This window comes from Phallusia mammillata, chromosome 8 (assembly GCF_965637545.1).
Source record: "Phallusia mammillata chromosome 8, kaPhaMamm4.hap1.1, whole genome shotgun sequence".
Taxonomy (NCBI): Eukaryota; Metazoa; Chordata; class Ascidiacea; order Phlebobranchia; family Ascidiidae; genus Phallusia; species Phallusia mammillata.
Genome location: NC_137259.1, coordinates 14,182,342 through 14,205,470, shown reverse-complemented (window position 1 = coordinate 14,205,470; position 23,129 = coordinate 14,182,342). Strand labels below are relative to the sequence as shown.

At 37.6% G+C, this 23,129-nt stretch overlaps 4 protein-coding genes across 5 annotated transcripts; 3 read left to right on the top strand and 1 right to left on the bottom strand.

The window, feature by feature from the left end:
• Positions 1-2,249: 2,249 nt before the first annotated feature.
• On the top strand, positions 2,250-4,355 carry LOC145204958 (chymotrypsinogen B-like). Of its 2 annotated transcripts, XM_080077572.1 has the most exons (6): positions 2,250-2,344; positions 2,471-2,559; positions 3,193-3,355; positions 3,486-3,576; positions 3,798-3,940; positions 4,157-4,355. In XM_080077572.1, the coding sequence occupies exons 3-6, from the start codon at positions 3,236-3,238 to the stop codon at positions 4,316-4,318; spliced, it is 516 nt and encodes a 171-aa protein (XP_079933698.1). In that variant the 5' UTR covers positions 2,250-2,344; positions 2,471-2,559; positions 3,193-3,235; the 3' UTR covers positions 4,319-4,355. The 2 variants fall into 2 exon arrangements, with proteins under 2 accessions (XP_079933698.1, XP_079933700.1); XM_080077574.1 differs by lacking the exon at positions 2,250-2,344 and having other exon boundaries at positions 2,357-2,559.
• A 2,105-nt stretch (positions 4,356-6,460) lies between these two features.
• On the top strand, positions 6,461-9,895 carry LOC145205557 (chymotrypsinogen B-like). The gene is made up of 7 exons (XM_080078290.1): positions 6,461-6,512; positions 7,158-7,237; positions 7,441-7,529; positions 8,546-8,708; positions 8,844-8,934; positions 9,378-9,520; positions 9,734-9,895. Exons 1-7 carry the CDS (start codon positions 6,461-6,463, stop codon positions 9,893-9,895), a joined length of 780 nt encoding a protein of 259 aa, XP_079934416.1.
• An 8,474-nt stretch (positions 9,896-18,369) lies between these two features.
• LOC145204481 (small ribosomal subunit protein uS7) lies at positions 18,370-20,148 on the top strand. The gene is made up of 6 exons (XM_080077048.1): positions 18,370-18,451; positions 18,638-18,745; positions 19,047-19,256; positions 19,521-19,613; positions 19,691-19,825; positions 20,043-20,148. Exons 2-6 carry the CDS (start codon positions 18,638-18,640, stop codon positions 20,109-20,111), a joined length of 615 nt encoding a protein of 204 aa, XP_079933174.1. The 5' UTR covers positions 18,370-18,451; the 3' UTR covers positions 20,112-20,148.
• Positions 20,149-20,680: 532 nt separating this feature from the next.
• LOC145204479 (vesicle-trafficking protein SEC22b-like) lies at positions 20,681-23,120 on the bottom strand. Its single transcript, XM_080077047.1, has 5 exons — positions 22,788-23,120; positions 21,883-21,992; positions 21,642-21,802; positions 21,320-21,466; positions 20,681-21,211 (listed from the first exon to the last, which is right to left on the bottom strand). The coding sequence occupies exons 1-5, from the start codon at positions 22,860-22,862 to the stop codon at positions 21,057-21,059; spliced, it is 648 nt and encodes a 215-aa protein (XP_079933173.1). The 5' UTR covers positions 22,863-23,120; the 3' UTR covers positions 20,681-21,056.
• Positions 23,121-23,129: the final 9 nt, after the last annotated feature.

The window sequence follows — 23,129 nt, the reverse complement described above, 5'->3', positions numbered from 1 at the left end:
TTCATTTACAAAACTGTCATGCATGGCACATGTGGCAATATTTCATTAAGTTTATTTAAACTAACTAGAAATATAATAAATAAACATCTTTTTTAACAACTTAACGCTATAAGATGACTATACTGGAATTAGCCCTGAGGCATGCATGCAGACCAGTGATCGCGACATACTCATATATTTTTCTAGCCTGTGCCTTGTCATATGGGAATGCTGGGAGACCGGTTTGATTCGGTATAACGCCTCCAAAGAGCCTGGAATACTATGATTCGCACAATAAAGATCAAAGACGAAAAAAATAATATTTTTTGTTCAACAAAATGAATCAACCATGCTTGTAAAATGTTATTAACGGCCTGTTTATAAAATGGTAGCTGACAAACGTTTAAACGGAATTTTACAAGAAAAGGTTTCTCGGTAAACCCAGTCGGCCAATGTTGTTCTACGTCGAAGCCACTTATTTGTCACAGCTCCTTTACAATTGCTTAACACGCGATCCGACGCTTAACAACCACTCAAACAGGCACCAAAATAAATTCGTTATCATACCCTTGCTACTTAAAAGCAAACGTTAGTGTTTACAGATGTAGTTTAAAATAGTTCCGTTTACGCAAGTATAGCAGGTGAACAAGTTCACACACATGAATGCTGACGACAGAGGAAGGACTTGAATACACGTGAAACACAACCAACAAAGTACCTAGGAAGTTGTTACGATACATGAACCCCAAAATAACCTACAGTTAATCTTCTAACCTTGGGCTTAGCAATGAAAAGCGACGTCGTATTTGTAATCCATAGAAACACTATGTATGCTTAACTACGATATATCTGCGTCAGTTTAAATATACACTGTGTCTAAAATGGCCATATTAGGTTGTGGGAGACGGACCATCAGTTTTGTTTCCTCTATAAAACCGCCAATCTTTGTTAAGGGCAGCATAGTTTTTTCTGCAACATCAGAAGAAAATTACAAGAATGCTCTTCTATCTGTTCGCTTGTCTGGCTCTAGCATCTGCTAACCCAGTTCGTAAGTTTGTGTGCAAACATGATTGTTTATTTACTAACTGTAGTCATGGTATAACTAACATATAAAACATATTTAATTGCTTTAAAGCGATTAATTTAAAAACTGTAATGTTTATCTACGACTTTAAGTATAAACAAGTGAGTTGTAGGTCGGGACAGGCTTTCTAGGTTGGATTCGGGCTGTGTTTGGGCTTGAGATTCAATATAACGTTTTGATTTCGGCCTGGGTCGGCAACTTTTTAAGCAAGGCATGTCGATTTGCTTGTTATTTCCATGCGGTAATGCCTGTCAATACTTCTGCAGTTAATACAGTGGTTTGTACCAGCTGGTATCAATCATAAAGACAAAGCAAAAGATTTTGTGCATCTAGGCAGGTTTTAAGACAGTGGCATGATAAAACAACAGAAAACAAGCAGTGCAACAGGTTAATACTTCACTATAAGCACGCATAACGTTTGACGTGCCAAAAAAATCACTTGGCGTTCCGACCCCTTGTGCTAATTTATTCCTTGTGTTTTTACAGAACATCTTCGTCCGAGTCAAAACTTCCAGACTCGTGTCATTAACGGGCAAGCTGCTACCCCTGGCCAGTTTCCGTGGCAGGTAAACAATACAACAGCATTGTAGAGTGGTTTAATTTGACCTGGGGTTCACACTGGCAAATAACCTGCACAATGCGCTCGGTACGATCAGTCCTGCTCGTTGCGTTGTATTAAAATAAATGAAACGGTGAATAAATCCTGGTAAATTGATTCTGGGAATCATTCTCTTTTCTATTGCCATTGTTGCAACGATTTTCACCTCCCATAGTAATATCACACGTTTTAGGAAATGTTTATTTCCAGGTTAAAATCAGATGTCAGTTTTTAAAAAAACAAATATTTTTCGCTAAAAAGCATTTTCAGTGTCTACAAAGAGCAATAAAAGGGATTAAAATTAGAAAAAGCCAATAGTTCCTTTACAAACATTAGAAAAAGCCAATAGTTCCTTTACAAACGACATTAAAACATTAAAAAAATGGTTTTACCGAGGTGTAAGTGACGTGTTTTTTTTCCTTCGCCTTTTACGTTTTACTGTTTTTATCTTTCTTGCGTTTCTTATCTATCATTGCGTGTTTACAGTCGGTTTAGTCTGCTAGGCTTTCAGTTGAGAAAAGATCATGTTTGTAAAGGAACTATTGGCTTTTTCTAATTTCAATCCCTTTTATTGCTCTTTGTAGACACTGAAAATGCTTTTTAGCGAAAAATATTTGTTTTTTAAAAAACTGACAACTGATTTTAACTTTTTTTGATTTTGAAATAAAGATTTTCCCAAAAACGTATGAAAGAAAATTTCCGCAAAGAATTGATTTAACGTCTAAATTAGTACTTTGAACGTAACTGTTGTAAAATATAGTATTTTACGTGCAAAGTTGGGCTTAAAGTAAGCATTTTGCCTTTTGTAGGTTTCTCTTCAACGGTTTGGAAGACATTTCTGTGGTGGATCCCTGATCTCAACACTTTATGTTGTTTCAGCTGCTCATTGCCAGTCGAGGTAAAAAAATAAGAGTAAAGTTTATTATAGTACTGAGCAGTTAGTTATCAGGGTTAATTGCATGTTGCGTTACATTAACAAATTGCATACGATAAGGGCGAGTCTTTCACATAAAACAGATGCAGAAGCTCAACTTTACACGGTATCTGACAATTTCATAATGATGCACCGAACCTGCCTTAAAAGGTTAGGGTCGAAGTAGTAAGAGTATTTCTTGCCAAATAAAGACGAACGCTCCCTTTCTGACCGATGTTTTGAACAAAGCGTTTTGCTATTAATGCAAGTAAACTCATTTATGACCCCGCAAAAAAACCTTGCAATATGGAGTCTGAATAGCAAACTGATAATATACAGACATCTCGGCACTTCTTTGTAAAGACGGCGATTAGTCTAAACATTTGAAAATGGTTGATCGATTGTAACCTATAGGCGTTAACTTTTTTTGTAAATGGAAATTTTGCAGGCCATCTAAAGGGCTTGATGCCACTATTGATTGTTTTTTGTTTGCTTATTAGAAGTATATGTTGCATAAATCTTAACTCACAAATGCAGATTTGATTTGGCAACACCACATGCAGATATGGGAACATGGTATCACCGCAGGACTTATATACATATATTTTTGTTGTCCAGCCCTGTAAAAGTCGGTCTCGGTGGAAATGTATACAGCGGCGCCATGGAACAATATATCAGCCAAGGCACATTCACACCACATCCTCAATACGATGACCTTCCTTTTGACTACGACTACGCGGTCATTAAATTGGCACAGAATGCAGATCTTTCATCTAACAACGTAAGTCGCGATATTTAGGCCAAAGACCCATCAAACAAAGATCTAATATGACAAGGGTCAAACATTACATTCAGTCAGGAATGTTGACAGAAGATAAAACAGCTATATATTAAAAACGTGTACTTAACAGGTTGACACAATTACAATGGCTGCTCAAGGGGAAGAGTATCCCGAGGGCACCATTGGAACTATTTCCGGATGGGGTTACACAGACGGGACTGGTAAGAATAGCGTTTATGTGCAATCATAATGTGGACTGTAAATAGCAATACTTTTTTCACCATGTTTTGGAGTAATCTTTGCCATCTAACATCAGTACTTTAGAATCATCTATAGATGACATCTGAATGTAGTGTCCCTTGTGTTCATTTCATGTTAAATCTGTCTTTGTTCACTATATCTAATATGACACAACATAACCTTCGACATACATATTGTGCAGTCCAAGTAGTATCAGACACTCTTCAGTGGACCAACATTCCCTTGGTTTCGCAACAATCATGTCAAAGTACTTGGGGTTTGGCTGCAATTCGCATCACCGATCGTATGCAATGTGTTGGAGGAAACGGAGTCAGCTCATGCATGGTAAGTAACAAAAGGGGAAATCTTTAGAATTCTCATCCATTTCCCTTCCGGTTGTGATATTTACATTCTACACCTAAAATACGTGAAATGTAATAAAATACATTAAGCACAGAAAGGACAAATGATCTAAATCACATAAACAATGTGCATTTGGTGCTTTTTTGGTAATGTGATTCCCATTTTCTTTTGCTAAATCCGGCTGTTTTATTTATATAGGGTGATTCCGGAGGTCCATTGACTGTTGAGAATGCCGCCGGGGAGACTATTCTTATTGGAATCGCATCCTGGGCTGAATCTACTTGCAATAGCAACTACCCTGTGGGATACGCTAAGATTTCGGCGGTCAGGGATTGGTTTTTCGATCAAACTGGCATTTAAACGTCACCAACAAAAATACAACACTTTGACATGTGGAGTTGTGTTGCAGATATATGCAGATGTTCAAGGGTACAAAGCTTAGAGTAGTATACAGCTTTTTCTCTTTTTCTCGCTATCCATACTTATCAACAAGATGGCGGGCACATACAAAGAGCGTGGTTTCGTTACTGGCACATTTAACGAAAGGGTTAAGGAAAGTCGCTCGTTCAAAATACACATTTGAAAAAAAAATCTGTGCAAATTCAGTAAATCGTATCTGTGGACCAAACTCCAACAAAACAGAACTTTAATAAATAAACTATAGTGTGCAATCTGCAGCAGGGTTGTAATCAGGCCTAAAATTAATGTAACGAACGCAAGAGTGAAGTTAGGTCTGAATTAAGCCCCTTTTACATGCCCGAACCCGAACAGCACTCGATACAAAAGGTATTTACAACTCGTTTTTGCAGTCGCTGCTTTACTTTATCACAGGGCTCTATAACCGGGGTTCCGTACAACTTTCTCAGGGGTTCCGTGAACTTTAAGGGTTCCGCAGGGGTTCCCCGAGCTTTCTTGTACCAATTCAAAAATGATTCATAATATCATTGTGGCGAACAGCAATGCTCGCTTGTACAATCTAGTTAACCCTGTCTAGTTTACCAAATCTGGTTAACCCATTGATCAATTGTGGCGTAATAAACCAAGCTTTGGGGCTCTGTGGCCGAAGTGTGAGACAAATACAGAAACGACAAACGAACAATCCAAGTAACATGGCAAATCATTTCAGTGAATCGTTTTATTGAAGTTAACTTATATTATGTGCTTGGGGTGTGTTAACTAAAACCAGTGTCGTAGGAAACGGAACATTTTGGGTGTGCCAAATAGTTTGTGACTTTTAACAAGTTGTTGAATAAAAAATCCAAGATCATCTGCGGCTCCTATTTCGTGAGTAACACTAGGCGTTAGGGATTTTTCAAAACTGCAAATGTACTGTTTGGTCAAGCACCGAGCATCACAAAAATTCCCCATTCTACGTTAGCTTCAGCTCTACAAGGTCTTTTACGTCACCAGCTGTGTATTAATTTGTACATGCCCATTAAGTGCGCGTTTTCGACACCTTTCGAACACTAGCTACGTTTGTTAGCACGTGAATATGCAAATTTAATGCTCGGGTCAGTTTGTGCAACTGCTCGGCCGTGCACCGAGCATAAAAACAGCGATGACTCGGATCGGCTCAGCCTATCCCCACTAGGCGTAAAAGGTGTTTTCTCTGATGACTGGTGATGTTTACTTTAATATTTACTCAAAGTCTTACAATTTCTTGTTCTATCGCTATGCTCAGAGAGCTAATAAAAAACCAACTGTCTTTTGATAATTATTTCCTAAACGTCTAAAGAATATTTCCTTTTGTGCCAATTTAATAACTAACATGTGTGTATATATACTCCGACCCCTTTGGCCACGCCACTGGTTAAAAATGCACACAATTTCTGGAGCCTATTGTATTATATGCTTATATTTTTCTTTGTAGGGTTCCGCAAAATTTGACAAAATACTTCAAGGGTTCCGTGCCACTAAAAAGGTTGAAGAGCACTGCTTTATCATGCACATTCGTACATTGATTCCCCATTTTTAGTGTACAGTAAGTTCTATGTAAGGAGTACGTCACTAATATTATTAAAGAGATTTAGTGTGAAGACATGGATGCCCATATAAATTAGGTGAAACATAAATAACCTAAAAAAAAGTTAAACGACCTCAGACTTTTTACACTTTACGGTCCACTGTGCACGTGTCGTATTCCGACACTGTACATAAAATGTATACACATTAATTCTCACATTTTTAATCAAATTTTCTGCAGTCACACGAGACAAAGCTAAAACGTAAGAACAACATCACGTGAAGTGCAGTGTGGTTAATAAAACAAATTTAATTAGTATGTTTACTGAGAACAAAATTCTTCGAGTCATTAAAAAAACGACGAAACGCTATGTATGCTTACCTACGATATATTTGCGTCCGTTTAAATATACACTGTGTCGATAATGGACATATTGGGTTGTGGGAGAGGGGCCATCCGTTTCGTTTCTGCTATAAAACCGCCGATCTTTGTTAGGGCAGGCTTAGTTTTTTCTGCAGCATCAGAAGAAAATTACAAGAATGCTCTTCTATCTGTTCGCTTGTCTGGCTCTGGCCTCTGCCAACCCAGTTCGTAAGTGTGTGTGTGCAAACATGATTGTTTATTTACTAGGTGTAATTGTGGTACAACATTAATGTACAAAAAAAATATACAATTGCTCTTAAATGGTTAAGGTGAAAACTTAATGCTTATTTGCGACTTTAAGTCATTAACAATTAAGACTCTTTAGGACCTATTCCGATACTGGGGAAAAAAAGTAGTTGACGCTTACAAAGTTGTAAGACGAGACAGGCTTTCTTTGCATGGATTCGGTCCTAATTTTTGGCCCTCTTACAACTCTGAACACTGCTTTAACTAACGAATTTTACCTTCTAATTCCGGGGTCGACAACTTTTTAAGCAAGGCGTTTATTATTTTAATTGTTATTTCCATGTGTTAATGACTAAGCGAGTCCACATTTTTGTAGGTAATAGTGGTTTGTGCCAGCTGATATCAATAATAAAGAAAGAGCAGAGGGTTTTGTACATGCATGTACGCAGGATTTTAAGACAAAGATATGATAAAACGACAGAAAACAAGCAGCATGTTAAATTAGTACTTCACTATGAACACGCCTATCGTTTGGCGTGCCAACAAAAATCACCTCATTGCGCGCCAACCCTGGCATGCGTGCCAGCGGTGCCGATCCCTCTCTAATAATTAGTTGTGCTTTTACAGAACATCTTCGTCCGAGTCAAAACTTCCAGACACGTGTCGTTAACGGGCAAGCTGCTACCCCTGGCCAGTTTCCTTGGCAGGTAAGCAATACAACAGCATTAATTGCGTAGAGTTGTTTAATTTAAACTGGAGTATACTCAAAATACTAACACAATGCCCTCAAAACGATCAGTTTTCCTCGGTGCGCTGTTTTAAAAAATAAAACGGTGAATAATTATAAAAAATAATTAACTTTTCGCTGAGCAATTGACTTAAAGTTCAAATTGGTACTTGTTTTTTGCAGGTTTCTCTTCAACGGTTTGGAAGGCATTTCTGTGGTGGATCTCTGATCTCAACAAAATACGTTGTTTCAGCTGCTCATTGCCAGTCGAGGTAAAATTTATTTATGGAATAATGTTTAATATAGTGCTAAGCACTTAGTTATCAGAGATACTTAACTTACATGTGCCACATTTCATAAACAAGCAAGATACGAAAAGGGAGAGTATTTTAAAATGAAGTAAGACGCATACGAGCAACTATGCACAGAATCTAATTTTTCCGGTAGCGATGCATCGAACCTTGAAAGTTTGAAATAGTGAATATTCTTAACGGAATAAAGGCGAACTTTGCATCCCCATTTTTCTGGGGATATTCTAAACACAGCTTTGTGCTGTTAATGCAAGTAAACTTATTTATGACACAGTAAAAAGCTTTTGCAATATGAGCTAAATAGAAAACTGATAATATATACAGACATCGCGGTCTTCTTTGTAGAGACGACAATTAATTTAAAAATGGTCGACTGTATAATTACAGTTTTCTATAAATGGTAATTTTGCAGGCCAACTAAAGGTCTAGGTCAGGGGTGGCCAAACTTTTTTACCAGAGGGCCAAATTTGCAACCGTCTTGCCACTGAAGGGCCGGATTAAATGAGATTTACGTAAAATTTGTCGTAACTGGTTGCCATATTTATTAAAATATAGGCTATGTTAGCTACTTACGTCATGGTTGGCAGATTGTTCTAAAAATAACGCTGCAAGGGCATTTATTCTAAAAATAACAACGCTTGCCACAAGCTACTGGTAGTAGCAGCCAGCGCTGTTGCACTGCTTGTTCCCAGTGGTAAATATGGTGCTTGGAAAAAAACCAGGCAAAGTGTTTGGCGGGCCGGATGAAACAGGACTGGGGGCCGGATGCGGCCCGCGGGCCGTAGTTTGGCCACCACTGGTCTAGGTGCAACTAGTGATTGTTTTTTTGTTTGCTTGTAACAAGCAGAAGTTGCGTAAATCTTATTCACAAACGCAGCACTGAGCACAACTACCCCAACCACATACATATTTGGCAACATTAAATCATCGCAGGACTTATATAAATAATATTTATACATATTATTTCTGTTGTCCAGCCCCGTAAAAGTCGGCATCGGTGGAAATGTATACAGCGGCGCCATGGAACAATATATCAGCCAAGGCACATTCACACCACATCCTCAATACGATGACCTTCCTTTTGACTACGACTACGCGGTCATTGAATTGGCACAGAATGCAGATCTTGCATCTAACAACGTAAGTTGTGATATTCAAGCCATGGACCCGTCAGACAAACATCTGACTGGAAAGGGGCGGTATCAATCATTCATTTAACTCAGAGATGTCGACAGAAGATAAAACAGCTATATATTAAAAACGTGTACTTAACAGGTTGACACAATTACAATGGCTGCTCAAGGTGAAGAGTATCCCGAAGGTACAATTGGAACTATTTCCGGATGGGGTTACACAGACGGGTCTGGTAAGAATAGCGTTTATATGTAAATATGATCTGGAATGTATTTAACCCTCCACAAAACATACCCACCTTTTTTATAAAGATATGGGTAATCTTAGCAGTGCTGGATTAAGGGTCTGCTGGCCTGTAGGCACATTTTATAAGTGGCCCGAAAATCAGGGTTGCCAACTAAAAAAAATAGAATTATCAGTGTTGCCAAATCATTGTCACAAAGATCGTTGTTGTAAAGTGGTCTGTATTTTCGACTGGCCTGTAGGCACGTGCCTACTTTGCCTAATGGTTAATCCGGCACTGAATCTTAGCCATTTGTTGACGATTATATCACCCATCAGTACTTCAGATCTATGTGTTACATCTGAATGTAGTATCACCTGTCATGCTTTTATGTTAAATCTGTCCACTATCTAATATGACACAACATAACCTCCGACATACATATTGTGCAGTCCAAGTAGTATCGGACACGCTTCAGTGGACCAACATTCCCTTAGTTTCGCAACAATCATGTCAAAGTACTTGGGGTTTGGCTGCAATTCGCATCACCGATCGTATGCAATGTGTTGGAGGAAACGGAGTAAGCTCATGCATGGTAAGTAACAAAAGGGGATATCTTTAGAATTCTCATCCATTTCCCTTCCGGTTGTGATGTTTGCATTCTACACCTAATTAACGTGAAAAGTTATAAAATACATTCAGCACAGAAAGGACAAACAATCTAAATCACGTATACAATGTGCATTTGCGCTTTTATTGGTAATGTGATTCTCATTTTCTTTTAAATCTGGCTGTTATATCTATGTAGGGTGATTCCGGAGGTCCATTGACTGTTGAGAATGCCGCCGGGGAGACTATTCTTATTGGAATCGCATCCTGGGCTGAATCTACTTGCAATGTCAACTACCCTGTGGGTTACGCTAAAATTTCGGCGGTCAGAGATTGGTTTAAAGATCAAACTGGCATTTAAACGTCACCAACAAAAATACAGCACTTGAACATGTGAAGATGTGTCACAGATATATGCAGATGTGCAAGGGACAAAGCTTAAAATAGTATACAGCTTTTTCTATTTTCCTCGCCTGATGTATATTATTATAAACAACATGGTGGGCATGTATGCAAATGCAAAGAGCGTAATATCTTTACAGGCGCATTTGACACAAGGGTTAAGAACAGTCGCTCGTTCGAAAAATACATTTGAAAAAAACAACAACATATCTATACATAATCAGTAAATTTTACATGTGGACCACACTCCCACAAATCAGAAGTTCAAGAGATAAACTATGTGCAATTTGCAGCAGAGTTGTAAGCAGGTCCAAATTTAAAGCTCGAACGCAAGTGTAAAGGCAGACCTGAATCAAGCTGAAATCAAGCTCGAACCCGAAGAGAACTTGATCCCAAACGGATTTACAATTCGTTTTGACAGTGCTTTAACATTTTCTGCGTACAGCAAGTTTAAATTGGGAGTATATCACTTATATCATTCAAGAGACTTAGTGTGGAAACATGGATGTACATATTACTTATGTGAAACATAAATAACCAAGGAAAATGTTGGACGACCCCAGAATTCTTAAGTTTACGGCCCACTGTGTTCGTTCCGTATTCAAATACTGTATATCTAATGCACACATAATGATTCTCAAATTTTCAATTGAACGTTCTGCGGTAACACAAGACAGAGTACAACGTAATAGCAAAAGCCCTTGTGCGCAGTGTTGTTAATGGAACAAATTTTAGTTAGTATATTTACTGAAAACAAAATTTATCGAGTCACTCAAGAAGAACATATCTTTTAATTGGCGGCTTTGATCTGATCAAGTAGTTTTTGGTTTTCAACTATCTGTCTCTGTTTCGTTGTTTCATCTGGCCAATCCGCAGATGTTTCCGCTACTTTCATTGCCTTTTCGGCAAAACTCTCAGCGTTGTCGAACTCGTTACGTTTAAAGTACGAAAAACCCAATGTATGGTAAACCATACTCATAAACCACATCGAGTCGATCTCAATTGTGGAATAGGAGCCCTGTAATGCTTTAGAAACCTCTGTGCCAATGGTAATGCTCTCTTCATACTTTTCAAGTTGGCACAAGCAGAATGCCTTGTTGGAAAGACACAAGGCAATGTGAAGAGCCTTGTCGCGGCTGTCATCTGTGGGTACATCCTCAACAATTTCACAAACTTTGACTATGTATGGCAGAACAGTTAGGGTAGCAGTCTCCTGTCTGCTGTCCACTATCAGTCGGTCCAGCAGCTGTAGCCCGTAGTGAGTGCACTGATGAAGTGCCTCCAATTTCAGCTTCGGTGAGTCAAGTTTCTGTGCAAACTTTAAGGCTTGCTTTAGAAAGTTAATACTCAGATCACTGGACTCAACATCCTTAGACAACTCAAGAATTTCCTTGACAAATTTCGGCAGGTCGTAAAGATGTGAACTTAAATTTAACCTTGTCAGTAACGCTTTACATTGCACTCTTTCATCTTCTTGTCCCATGTGCTTCTTTGCCTCTTTAATGTGTTTAAACAATTCTTCTGCAAACAACACGAAGAACCGCTGCTATTTCAGTAAAATAGTACCAATTTTGCCAGGTTTTGAAAAAGGGAAAACTAAATCGACGTGTTCTTGTTTAATTGCATGAAATTTAAAAACAAATTTATTAATTTGTTTAGATGGCGACATATAGAGTTTGTTGAAATCTCGCTTAACTTATTTGAAGAAATGGGCAGCGATCCACTACAAATCCACTACCGAAATTTAAGATTGCCTCAAATAGTTTGATAAAATCTAACCCGTTCAAACAACATGATAACTAGTATACAAACATCAAAATGCTTTACCTGTAAAAATGAGAGGCTCAACTTGAGCCTTGAACCGCTCAAGTTTACTGTGGTCCAGATCTTTTCCAATAGATGACAATTGGCCTGAAATATGTATTTCGTTGTTACGTTATACCCAAACGTTTTACCAACTTTGTTACCAAAAGTTGTACGCTCTAAAACGTAACAACGCCGTTTGTGCGTAACAGAACACTTGGAAGACCATTATTCACTCATCATAAGGCATTGATTATAATGCAAATAATTATTTGCTGTGTGGCGAGGTAGCCTTAGGTGCTTGCATTGTCGCTTGCAGTAACTAGAATTGTATGTTTAGCTACAAATGGGGATAATACAGTAAAACGTTTGTTTTGGTCCACCGTCCTAGTTCGAGTGTACACAGTTTTTTTATGTGATCGTCGGTAAGTGTTTGATTTCGGTTAAAAGTAACCTACAAATTGTGTTTTCCACGCTATTTTTTGTTCTGTAAAGTTGGTAATTGTAATGTTTTGAAAAAGGAGTAAATAAACTCCATCTGGCCGTACTCTTATAATAAAATGTTTAAGAGCGTCTGGCTAAAAGCGTATAGGTAAAATATTTGTTGTTTGGTTGATGGCGGGGCATGTTTTAACCTGACAAGCTCTTTCGTGAGGCTTAGCGTTGCAGTAATTGTTCAATGGAAATACTCAATCATAGATTTACCCCTTTCGATTCCAGCAGAAAGATTGCAAAGTGGTTCAGATAGCGAGGAAAGTTTTATGCAGGTAATCGAACCGCAAATGTGGGGCGTCGGCGACATAGGTAGCTGCGAGGCGACTTTGAGGACTTGCTTGTGAATAATAGCGGGCGAAATACCCTTCAGAAACTTTTCTATTTCTCCGTTCACTAAATAAGTCGAACACTAGGTTACAGGAAAATTGTTAACATGGGCTTCTTTCCCCTTAGAACCAACTTAAATTATTCCTTACTGTACCATTTAAAAAATGAAGAGCGAATTTAAACAATTGAACATAATCAATGTATAAACAAGCATTGCAGTACGTTTTTATTCCATTAAAGTTAAGCAATGTTTTTGCATTAGCAATAGAAATAAATCGTAAAATCGTATGCCTGAATGACCACCTTGATTAGGATTATACTTACTTTTAGTTTGAAAGTATTAATGGGCTTTGCTTACTTTGTTATTAATTTATGGTATGTATAGAAACCTACCCGCCGTTGATGTTTTTCTACCCTCTGGTTCATCGACACGACAGGTTACAATCAAGTTTTCCATAAAAGTAAATATTTCATTGTCTGTAGTCTCACCTTTTGCACAACGAACGTTTTCAATTTTTTCCATAATAAGTTTTTGTGAAAGGAATCTGGTGTGTTGTAATAACTCCTTTCGTAGAATGGTTACCATCACCACCACGCCAAAACTGGTGACAAATACAATTACACTTCTCCATCAAACCCAGTCAGATTAGCTTATTTAAATTTTCATTGCTGCATACCTGTACATGTCCATAGATGGAGTTCTTTTTATCGCCGGGTTATCAAGAACTTCGTTTGAAGCATAAAATTCTGTGTGTTGTGTTGATGGTGGTACCTAAACACAGCAGAGAACCAAATAACGTTTTGTGAATAAGCCTTAGGCTTTGAGATATGACTGACCTTAAGCCAACTTGAGGGATCATCACCTCCATCCAATACGCTAGCTCCACCAAAATCTGCCAGTTTTACTGTGAGATCAGTTGCAATAAGAACATTTTGTGGCTTTACATCACCATGGCAAATTTTTGTTGTACTGCTGTAGTTGTGCAAGTAGGCTAAAGCAGATGAGAGTTGTTGCAGAATAACAAGATCTACTAGCCAGGGTATTTTTATGTTATGGTTGAAAGGCAGATTTTGAAGGTTTCCAGCGGCAACGTATTCCATCACCAATCCGATGTCTGTTGGGGACTCCACAACACCCAAAAAAATGACGATGTTGTTATGACGTAGCCGACTGAGGGTATTAGCTTCTCTGAGAATGCATTTTTCTGGCCTGAATGTAAAGAAGATTTAAGCCGAGTGAACCCAGCGGACTGATCAGAAAAAAAGTTGTTTTTGTAAAAAATAAGGTAACAGTTAAAAAAAAGTTGTGGTTCTAATCTACTAATGGTCCGTTATTATAATATAAGTTATATTTTAAGTCAAGCAATATGCAGGGAGTCGCACCGCCTTGGTTCAGGTGCGGTTCGGGTTCGCTTTTTTGTCTTTAGGGGTTCGGTTCATGTGTTAGAAAGTGCCTATTTTCGCGTTAGGTTCCGGTTCAAGCAAATTACCCGGTCCGAACCGGTTTTTAGGAAATCGTAGTTAGCGGTTCGGGTTTAAAGAAATGAACCGGTTCGCAGGTTCAGTTCCGGTTCGAATTCCTGAATTTATGCTTACTTCATTCGACCCGAAACTAGTTAAGAAGGGCCGATTGTGGGCTAAAAAAAGTTCATCAGTGGATAAAAAAAAACCTCTTACGTATCATGTTGTGGCTCGTCACTAGATTCCATTGTTGAAAGCTTAAATAACTTTATGGCAACTTCACCAAGTTCATCATGATAACAGCGTCTAACGTGACTGAAGTTTCCTGCACCGATGTAACCTTTGTGTCTTTCGTCAATAAGGTGAAAATCGGAGGCCTCATAATAATATAAATCCGAAGAAAATGACTCGCGTTTGATTCTCTGTAACGCAAAACTTGGAAGTAAAATAAAACTTTGTATATTTGCATTTAACATGCGGGTTCTGTACCTTCATCTTTTTTAGCGCTCTAACATCTTTATCTCTTTTTCATCAGTTTTTTGGTAACGTGACGCATTAAACAGAATAAACTTTACTTAGCCTACTCCAGCCAAAATTGGTTGGCCTAACCCTTTTATTTCAAAACTCATGTGTTTGCGTGCAAAAGAGTGTTATTAGTTTGCCAATTGATATAGAAGAAACCACGCACATTCTACAGCTTTCAACAAAATTTTTAGCTCTTCCGGCAGTTTTTTTTTTTTTTTTTTAATGGCTAACGTTTCGATGTCCCATACCAGTGGTTCTTAACCTTTTTGGTGTGGTTTCCCACTAAAGTCAACCACCAACTTCGAATTTCCCCCTCTGTTATTTTTATAAAGTGTTTTGTGCCCTACGTTAAAAACAAATTATTCTTTAAATGAAATATTTTGTGAAGCGATTTGGTCCATACACCCTAAAGGTATTGGCCTACTGCAATCTTATTTTGTTTAAATTGTGCTTTTGCGAGAGAGTAAAACTTTTTAGAAGTCTCCTCTGCTTGCGTTAGTCATGTATTGCATCACAATCAACAAAGGAAAGGCTTTTATTCACGCACAATAGCAAAGTCATTGATACTCTAGTCTTGTCTGTGATGTAACAAACGGCCTTTAGATTTGTTTAAAGTGTCTTGTAAACCCTGGTGAAATTAATCTTACATGTTGTTGCGGCTTTCAACAGTTAATTCAAAGCCGGATTCGACCCGCGGACCCGAGTTTGGTTACCTGAATTACATAATTTCCCTCTGAAAACATGAAATTTCCCACTAGTGGGAAATTTCCCACCGGTTAAGAACCACTGTCCCATACGAAACACCTTCATCAGGGTAATGACATACATTGCAAATAATAACTTGTGTTTGCAATGTATGTCATTACCCTGATGAAGGTGTTTCGTATGGGACATCGAAACGTTGGCCATTAAAATAAAAAAAAATAAAAAAAACTGCCGGAAGAGCTAAAAATTTTGTTGATACGTTATGACTGGCAGCAACAGTGTATTCATTCTACAGCTTTGTTGTAGGTAAGCCCAGTTTAGAATAGTTGGTCCTGGAATTGTTGGTGAAGTATTAATCTAAAGAGTCCAACTGACTTATCCAGATATGGTTGATAAATATGCAGCAACCTTGTGGATACCAATTAAACACCTGTATAGTGGACCAATATGAGCCAAACTATAACGTCTTAAAAGTGCTAGAACGTTACCTCACAAAATTACAACAAATTTGACCACAGAATACATTATAGCCTGGTGGTACATGCTAGTTTGGGTTAGCAGCCAGTTACAGTTAATATTGCAACGACAACCCATTTAGTTGGTGCTAAACACATCTTTCATTTTCTAAGATTACGAAATTTCTGAAGGCTTTTTTTTGTAATTGCTTGAACGTCATCTAGCAGGAGAATTCGAAAAACAGGGTAATATGAGCACTGAAAACTTTACCTCTGATCATTTCCCATGTTTTGGCTACGGTTCAATACAAGACAACAATTGTATTTCGGTACCAAAACAAAGGTGTAAAACCTCGTCGTGGAACTTCTATTCAAATGGTTCCTTGATAAACAAGAATGTGAAAGAACCCCACTACTCTTTGCGAGCTGGGCATTGTTCAACAACGTTTGTAAAATGATTTGTCAATTTTAAAGCTGTGCACATAACTTTCCTAAGGCTTAATTTCAATCTCGTAACCAATTTCAGGTCACCAATGTTTCGTTTGCCTAAAATTTCCTTCGAAGCAAGTCACAAAAAGTTGTGGCTTATTTGTTTTTCGAAATAAGCACACTTTTGAATAGTTTGTGTTTATTTAGGCTACAATTTAAAAATTTGATAGCCATTTTCCTACTTATTCCACTTTTTTACCCGAACTGAAACTGTTGACAAAACCATTTATAGATGGTCCCATTTTATCAACTCAACTTGTAGTGTGTAGGCAAGTGTTACAAAATCAGGAACGAATTTAGGTAATTCTGATAATTTGTACAAACTTTGGGGGACCTGGTTAATTTGTAGTGACGGGGATATAACCTTGGGACTCATTAGCATTAGCAATAGCATAACCATTAACCTAAACCGATCACTACAATTCTTATATAGTTTCCATTCAATGTCCCTAAGATTCCCAAGCCGAATAATTCACTTGTCTAACACTAGACTAGACAAATAGGGGTTGCTAAAATAGCCAGAAACCTTGTGGATACCAATGAAATACCTGTGATATGCCTTGTTCTAATCTAATTCCTTTATGTTGATGCTGGAAAGTTGCTATTACAAACAACAACACATAACCATTGTGCGCATCTTCATAAGTCAACTTCTATTCAAATAGGTAAAAATCTCTGCACCGATCTCTCGTCACCAGCTGCACTGATGAGACCTTATAGGTCGAAACAGTGTGCACTGTCTGCAGCTTATTCAAATAGGTTTTTATTAAACAAGAACGTGAAAGAACCCCACTTGTTTTTGTGAGCATGGCATTGTACAACAACTTTTGTCAAATATTTGGTTATGTGTGTACATAACCTTCGTAGGGTTTTATACTCTGATATCGTAAACAGTTTTAGGGTACGCATACTTTACAGCTGTTTGTTTGCCTCAGATTTTTTTCCAGGGACGTCACAAAAACCTGTATTATTTTTGTGAAAGGAACGCACTACAGTCATCTGATAGAAGTCTACTTTTCAAACCTGTTTTGCGCCATAGTTTAACCCGAAATGGGACTGTCAAACGAACTTTGTTACAACCATAACAGATACGCCTGTCCCCTCTCTTTGTATTTGTTGCTGGTTTAGATTAAATTCAGCAATTTGGGGAGTTTTATTCTTAAGAGCCCAGTCTGCTATATGTCGCCTGTATAAAACTAGTTACACAGTGATTGCAAAAATTGGCAGCAATCTTGCGAAACTAATTACCAGCTGCATGGATACCATGTTCTAATCTAATGTTTTAGAACCTCCACTCACAAAACCACGCCAAATTCGACCAAAGAATCAAATTGAGTGGTTACACTGATAGGTTATAGCCAGCAACCGTATTGATGTTGCAATGACGATTCGTTTAATTACTGGTAAAAATAACTGTAATTTTATCGTGTATCCAAAGGCCTTGTATATAGTTACTCGAACGTCACCTAACAAGAGCACTTCCGATATATTTACGGTGTAAAACAACATAACTGTTGTAGCCTAAACATACTCAAAAAACCTGGTCGCGTGTCCAAACTTGTATTTAAATAGGCTTTGTTGAACAAGGATATAAAAGAAACTCACTTCTTTTTGTATGGCATGATTGTTTAACGACCATTTTAAAATGATTGGCCATTTTTAGAGATGTGTATGAGATATAAACTTCCTGTGGTCTTATTTCGATCTCGTAAAGTTTCCAATTGTGCAGACTTTACAGCTGTTTGATGGTTTTAAATTTGAACCGAGAGTAGCTAAATAGCCTATACCTGTTTTTCGAAACGAATGCACATGGAAATCCTATTTTTTTTAATTACAAGGGAAAAATTTGACAGTATTTTTCAGACATATTTTTCGCAACTTGAATTCAAAAGATACTGTTAAGTAGTTAAAACGTATTATATGCAATGTTTGGAGCTGCCGACTATAGCCTGCAAAGCAGGGCCTGGGTGTCAAACACATTTGGCTGTATTTCTGTTCGTTACTTGTCTCTTTTGTCATAATTTTTCTGTCTAGTAAATGGCTAAAATATTTTTCTGAACAAGTTCTTGATTTTTTACGTATTTTACCAAGAGTTTGTCTTAATAATAAGGTTTAATTTTAAGTATGTTGTTAGTGAAAGTCCCCACTTTTCACAGAAATAAGATACATTAGCGCCACGTGTGGTAGAAATTAACGTGCGCTGGCAAAATGAAGGAGTCGTTCTTTTTCTGCAGGGAACTTAACCTCAGGCCATAGTAAGTTTGTTTTTGATTAATTTGAATCACTTAGACAGAATCTCAAGCCAAATATATGAGAAAATTGCGATTTACGTGTCAACAAACAGTTTTTGGTCCATCGTACACCTTAAATGCGTTTTTAGACTTTGGAAATTAAATCGTTTCCTACACTAAAAGAAACTGAAATCATGTTGTGTTTTTTAGATGGGGGAAGAGTTTGAACACGAGGCGGTTGCTACCGAAACACCAGAAGTCAAGTTGTTTGGAAAATGGACAACCAGCGATGTTCAGATCAATGATATCTCGTTGACTGTAAGCTTTCGGCGTTTGTTAAGCCTAAAACACTTGTTATGTATTTTAACATGACAAAAGGTCATGCTGTTTTAACATAAACAAACCAAACTAAAAATAGCTTTTTCAAAAGCACAATCACTAGGTGGCTTTGTTATGCACTATGCAGTACTGTTAGATTGTTTAAATGTCTGCATAACTTGTACAAGCTAACTGGCATTTTTTTGATCAAGCTACTTCTGTGTCCTGTGCTTCTAATTTAAAATCCAGGTTTTAACTTTACCTGAAATACACATTAACAAGAATAAACTTTGTTTGACAGGATTATTTGCCAGTGAAGGACAAATACTCTAAATATTTGCCCCACAGTTCTGGTCGCTACCAAGTCAAGCGATTCCGCAAGGCACAATGCCCCATTGTTGAAAGACTGGTCAATTCCATGATGATGCATGGACGTAACAATGGCAAGAAGTTGTTGACTGTGCGCATTGTGAAACATGCTTTTGAGATCATCCACCTTCTCACTGGTGAAGTAAGAAAACACGATTATAATCACAATGACACTTTATAATTTTGTCACCAGCCATTAGAGTTCTAGTGTTATTAAAAAAGGACAGATTTTGTATATAATCAGCAAAATATCATTAAAAAAACGACATTTTTCTGAAGGAAAAAATTCTCGGGCCCGGGTCCCACTGAGTTCAACATGAACAACAGATGCTATATCTGCTTGATATTTTTTTCCACAAACATAGCATGGATGCAGGAACAGTTTTTAACCAAATTGTGTTTTTAGAATCCTCTGCAAATTTTAGTAAATGCCATCATTAACAGTGGACCAAGGGAAGACTCTACTCGTATTGGCCGTGCTGGAACAGTCAGGAGACAGGTGAAGTTATTTCACAAATCTGTTTAGATAGGCATGCAATATGTCATTAAATCAACAAAGTGGTTATTGTATTGCAGTCTGTTGATGTGTCACCACTTCGACGTGTGAACCAAGCTATTTGGCTTCTGTGCACTGGAGCAAGAGAAGCTTCATTCAGAAACATTAAAACGATTGCTGAGTGTCTTGCTGATGAGCTGATCAATGCACACAAGGTATCTATTGAAACAGTTACAAAAACGTATTGCAGCATGATGTATTCAAGAACCAAATCTTTCAACCAATGTTCTATTTAGGCTGTGCATTATATGCTCTCAGTGCACAAAAAAAACTGCTGCACATTTAATGGTTGTAGTTTAAACTGTCACTTCAATAGATTACATGTACAATGGGGTTCATAGCGATTACAACTGACTTCCATATAATTTTCAGGGTTCTTCAAACTCTTACGCAATCAAGAAGAAGGATGAACTCGAGAGAGTTGCAAAATCGAACCGTTAAATTTGCGACTTTGATGCAAATAAAAGATCGTTTGCAATGTCTTGTACTTATTGCTAAACCAGTGGTCTCTTACTGTTCGTCTGCAACTTGACAGCTTTTTCTATCACTGTGTGCCTCCCAAATCCTGTATGAAAAGCTACATAAGACCTGTGTTTTTCACAAAAGCACAGCTGGTCAGTTGGGTCTGAAAGACCTTGTTGGTTAGAACTTTCTTGATGTTATACATATTTCATACAGCAATAGTCATGTCATAAATGTCGTTGCTCAAAACCTACCGGAGAAAGAGAATGTGTTGCCCACTTAAAAGTGAATTTTTGCAAATCTTGATCAGACTGAAATTAAGGCTCAGGAAAAGCACATTGCCTCAGTGTCATTATTTCTGGATGTTTAGATCACCACAAATAGTTTTTGTTTTGTAGTAAACTAAGTACCAACTTTTTGTGTTACGATTTGCATCTGTGGCACAGCTACAAAACATCGGTACAAGTAGTTCACCATCTTAAGGCAATGAACATGACTTAACAGTGTGGAATTAGGTAACCAAAATTCTTAATGGCACCACTAGTAAATGTGGTTGGCAAAAACAAAGCCACATTTATTGGATGTTTGCAGATAATAAACATAATAATTGCAAAAACATCTAGTCAACACATGAACAAGTTCAGATAATAGGAGATTTGTTGAAGTGATACTTCACAATGCGCAACTTGGTTCATGTACAACCATGTACACTATTTAACGATATAGGCAGTCAGCAAAAAAACAGGATTTCTAGCTCTTGTTTTATGATACAGCCTTCTATTGCACAGAAAACACAAGCACTTTTTTGTTTGTTTCTGGACAAAAATATCACCACGCTGTGTTTTACACTCTTGGGGAATCGCCCCCATTAACTGGCAACCATAAAACTTCTTTTGAAAGTAAAAAAGAAAACAAAGCAGCCATTTAAAGCCACCAATAACGAATATAAAGGAAAGCTACAACTAGAACAATGACGACAGCTGCAATTTTGGCATATGAAGATCGCAGGTTAAGGTAGTGCGCATCTTGTTTGTATTTCTTGGACAAACTTGCAAGGTTGCTTGCCTTATCCCCAAGTTCTGAAATAGAAAAAAAATCAAGTATTTAAACTTGTTTAAAACAGAAAAAATGGCAGAATCAAACTGCGTTGGGCTCTCAACAAAATGTAAGTTGTTTCCATTATTTACCAGATAAAGCTACACCCCTCTGAAGAACATCATCAATATTTGAAACCATAATTCTTTGAACATCTTGTAACTCAGATGACACAAGACTTAAATTTCTTCTTGCTCTTGTGTCAGTGTATGTCTTTTTTGTTTTTTGCATGTAAGTATCTGAAAAAAAAAACATGAATATTTTACTATCAGCCATGGTAAAAAATATACCTTTTTTGAAAAATTACATTACAGAATAAAAAGCATGCAACTTCACTTAACAGTAGGAAATGTACTTTAATTTTTGATGCAGTTGGTCCTCCTACTAATTAAAGAATACTGTATTTTAACTTACCAAATTCAATAAATGCATAGGGCCGCGCCACACTGTCCACCCGGTTTCCATACTGAACAAAGAATTCAGAAGACAGTTCCTCCAAATACGAAAATGCAAGTTTTTTGCTAAATGAAGCCTCACACAAAACGAGGTAACATATGTTTTGGTCAATCAAATAACTGAAAACATATAGATCAATAAAACTTTCTGTTTATGTGGATCGCACAATAATCAAAGGATAAAAGGATGGAAATCTTACTGAAACAACAGTTTTCCTGTTTCAATTGTGCAACGATCCGGACTTTGATTGTTCAGTTTTCTGAACAAAAGTTTTGCTTGATTCTGATATTCTGTTAAACTTCTTCCAGTCTGTAAAGTCAACAAAATCAATGTTGATTTGACAAAAGATACAAATAATCAATATGATAATAGTGGTGTTGTTTTATTTCCTTACTCACTGGGCGTCCAGCACCTGAATGTCTTATGCTTATAATCAGTCAGCCATAGAGCCACCTGCCTCACTGAGAGTTGTTGTTAAGTGCAACTTATTGGGGTTTCACTGACTTGACTTATCGGCCTTGATTTCAGGCAAAGGTCTTGTGTTGGACATTCTTTGGAGTCGCTAACATTGCTGTTTCAAGAAATTTGCTAGACTTGTCAAAATGTAAAGGACCATCTTTCTGGTCCACCCCTTTAAACAAGGTTTAGGTGGTATGCAGGCAACAGAAAAAGAACCGAACTCACTAAACACTAGGTCAGCTTGACAACAACTAAAATTGGATGACAGGTAAAAAAACATAGTCATACTACAAGTCTACAATACATCACAATAAGTTTGTGGTCAAAAACTTTGTAATCAATTTTCGATTAGTGGTGAGTGGTGACTTAGAAATGTTAAGAGGCCATGATTTAAACAATTTTGAGCACACAGTAGTTTGAGCTATTGTTGTAATCACAGCTTCACCAGCCCTACCAACATGAATCCCATTGCAGAAGTGGTGCTTCGTTACACAGTAATGTGTTTGCTTCTTTGTATGCTAATAGAAGTGTATTGCAAACCAGAAATAATAGCATACTAAATTTCTGATATTACGTGAACATGCACTTGGTTGATAAATAGATCCAAATACGTGGCAATGTTTGTAAGATTATTCAAATTAATACCTGTTCGTCTTCTTGCATTGACGCTGCTAACGGCAACCCGTCTCTAACGCGCGCAATCATTGTGAGCAGCACCATCTTGTCAATGTCAGTGTGTACCTACTGTCCTCCAACTTGTACGATTTCCTATTTATGTGCAAACCGCAAATATATGGGAATTCCTCAGACAGCACAGAAAGCAAAACGTTCCCAATTTTCAACGACAACAACCAACAAGTGACGAAGCAAATCTGACGGCAAGGATCCATGTATCAACAGTTCAACAGTCAATACGTGTTCCTTATTTTTAAGATTAATCCGGACCATTAGCCTACAATACTACTTCTTGGAAGGCTGCGACAGAAA

Coding starts and splice junctions, on each gene's coding strand:
- LOC145204958 (XM_080077572.1), top strand. CDS start 3,236: ATGGAACAATATATCAGCCAAGGCACATTCACACCACATCCTCAATAC. Junction 3,577..3,797: donor GGGTTACACAGACGGGACTG/GTAAGAATAGCG, acceptor CATATTGTGCAG/TCCAAGTAGTATCAGACACT. Junction 3,941..4,156: donor ACGGAGTCAGCTCATGCATG/GTAAGTAACAAA, acceptor TTATTTATATAG/GGTGATTCCGGAGGTCCATT.
- LOC145205557 (XM_080078290.1), top strand. CDS start 6,461: ATGCTCTTCTATCTGTTCGCTTGTCTGGCTCTGGCCTCTGCCAACCCA. Junction 7,530..8,545: donor GCTGCTCATTGCCAGTCGAG/GTAAAATTTATT, acceptor TCTGTTGTCCAG/CCCCGTAAAAGTCGGCATCG. Junction 9,521..9,733: donor ACGGAGTAAGCTCATGCATG/GTAAGTAACAAA, acceptor ATATCTATGTAG/GGTGATTCCGGAGGTCCATT.
- LOC145204481 (XM_080077048.1), top strand. CDS start 18,638: ATGGGGGAAGAGTTTGAACACGAGGCGGTTGCTACCGAAACACCAGAA. Junction 19,614..19,690: donor CTGGAACAGTCAGGAGACAG/GTGAAGTTATTT, acceptor ATTGTATTGCAG/TCTGTTGATGTGTCACCACT. Junction 19,826..20,042: donor AGCTGATCAATGCACACAAG/GTATCTATTGAA, acceptor TATAATTTTCAG/GGTTCTTCAAACTCTTACGC.
- LOC145204479 (XM_080077047.1), bottom strand. CDS start 22,862: ATGGTGCTGCTCACAATGATTGCGCGCGTTAGAGACGGGTTGCCGTTA. Junction 21,993..22,787: donor CAATGCAAGAAGACGAACAG/GTATTAATTTGA, acceptor TTGACTTTACAG/ACTGGAAGAAGTTTAACAGA. Junction 21,212..21,319: donor GAGGGGTGTAGCTTTATCTG/GTAAATAATGGA, acceptor TTTCTATTTCAG/AACTTGGGGATAAGGCAAGC.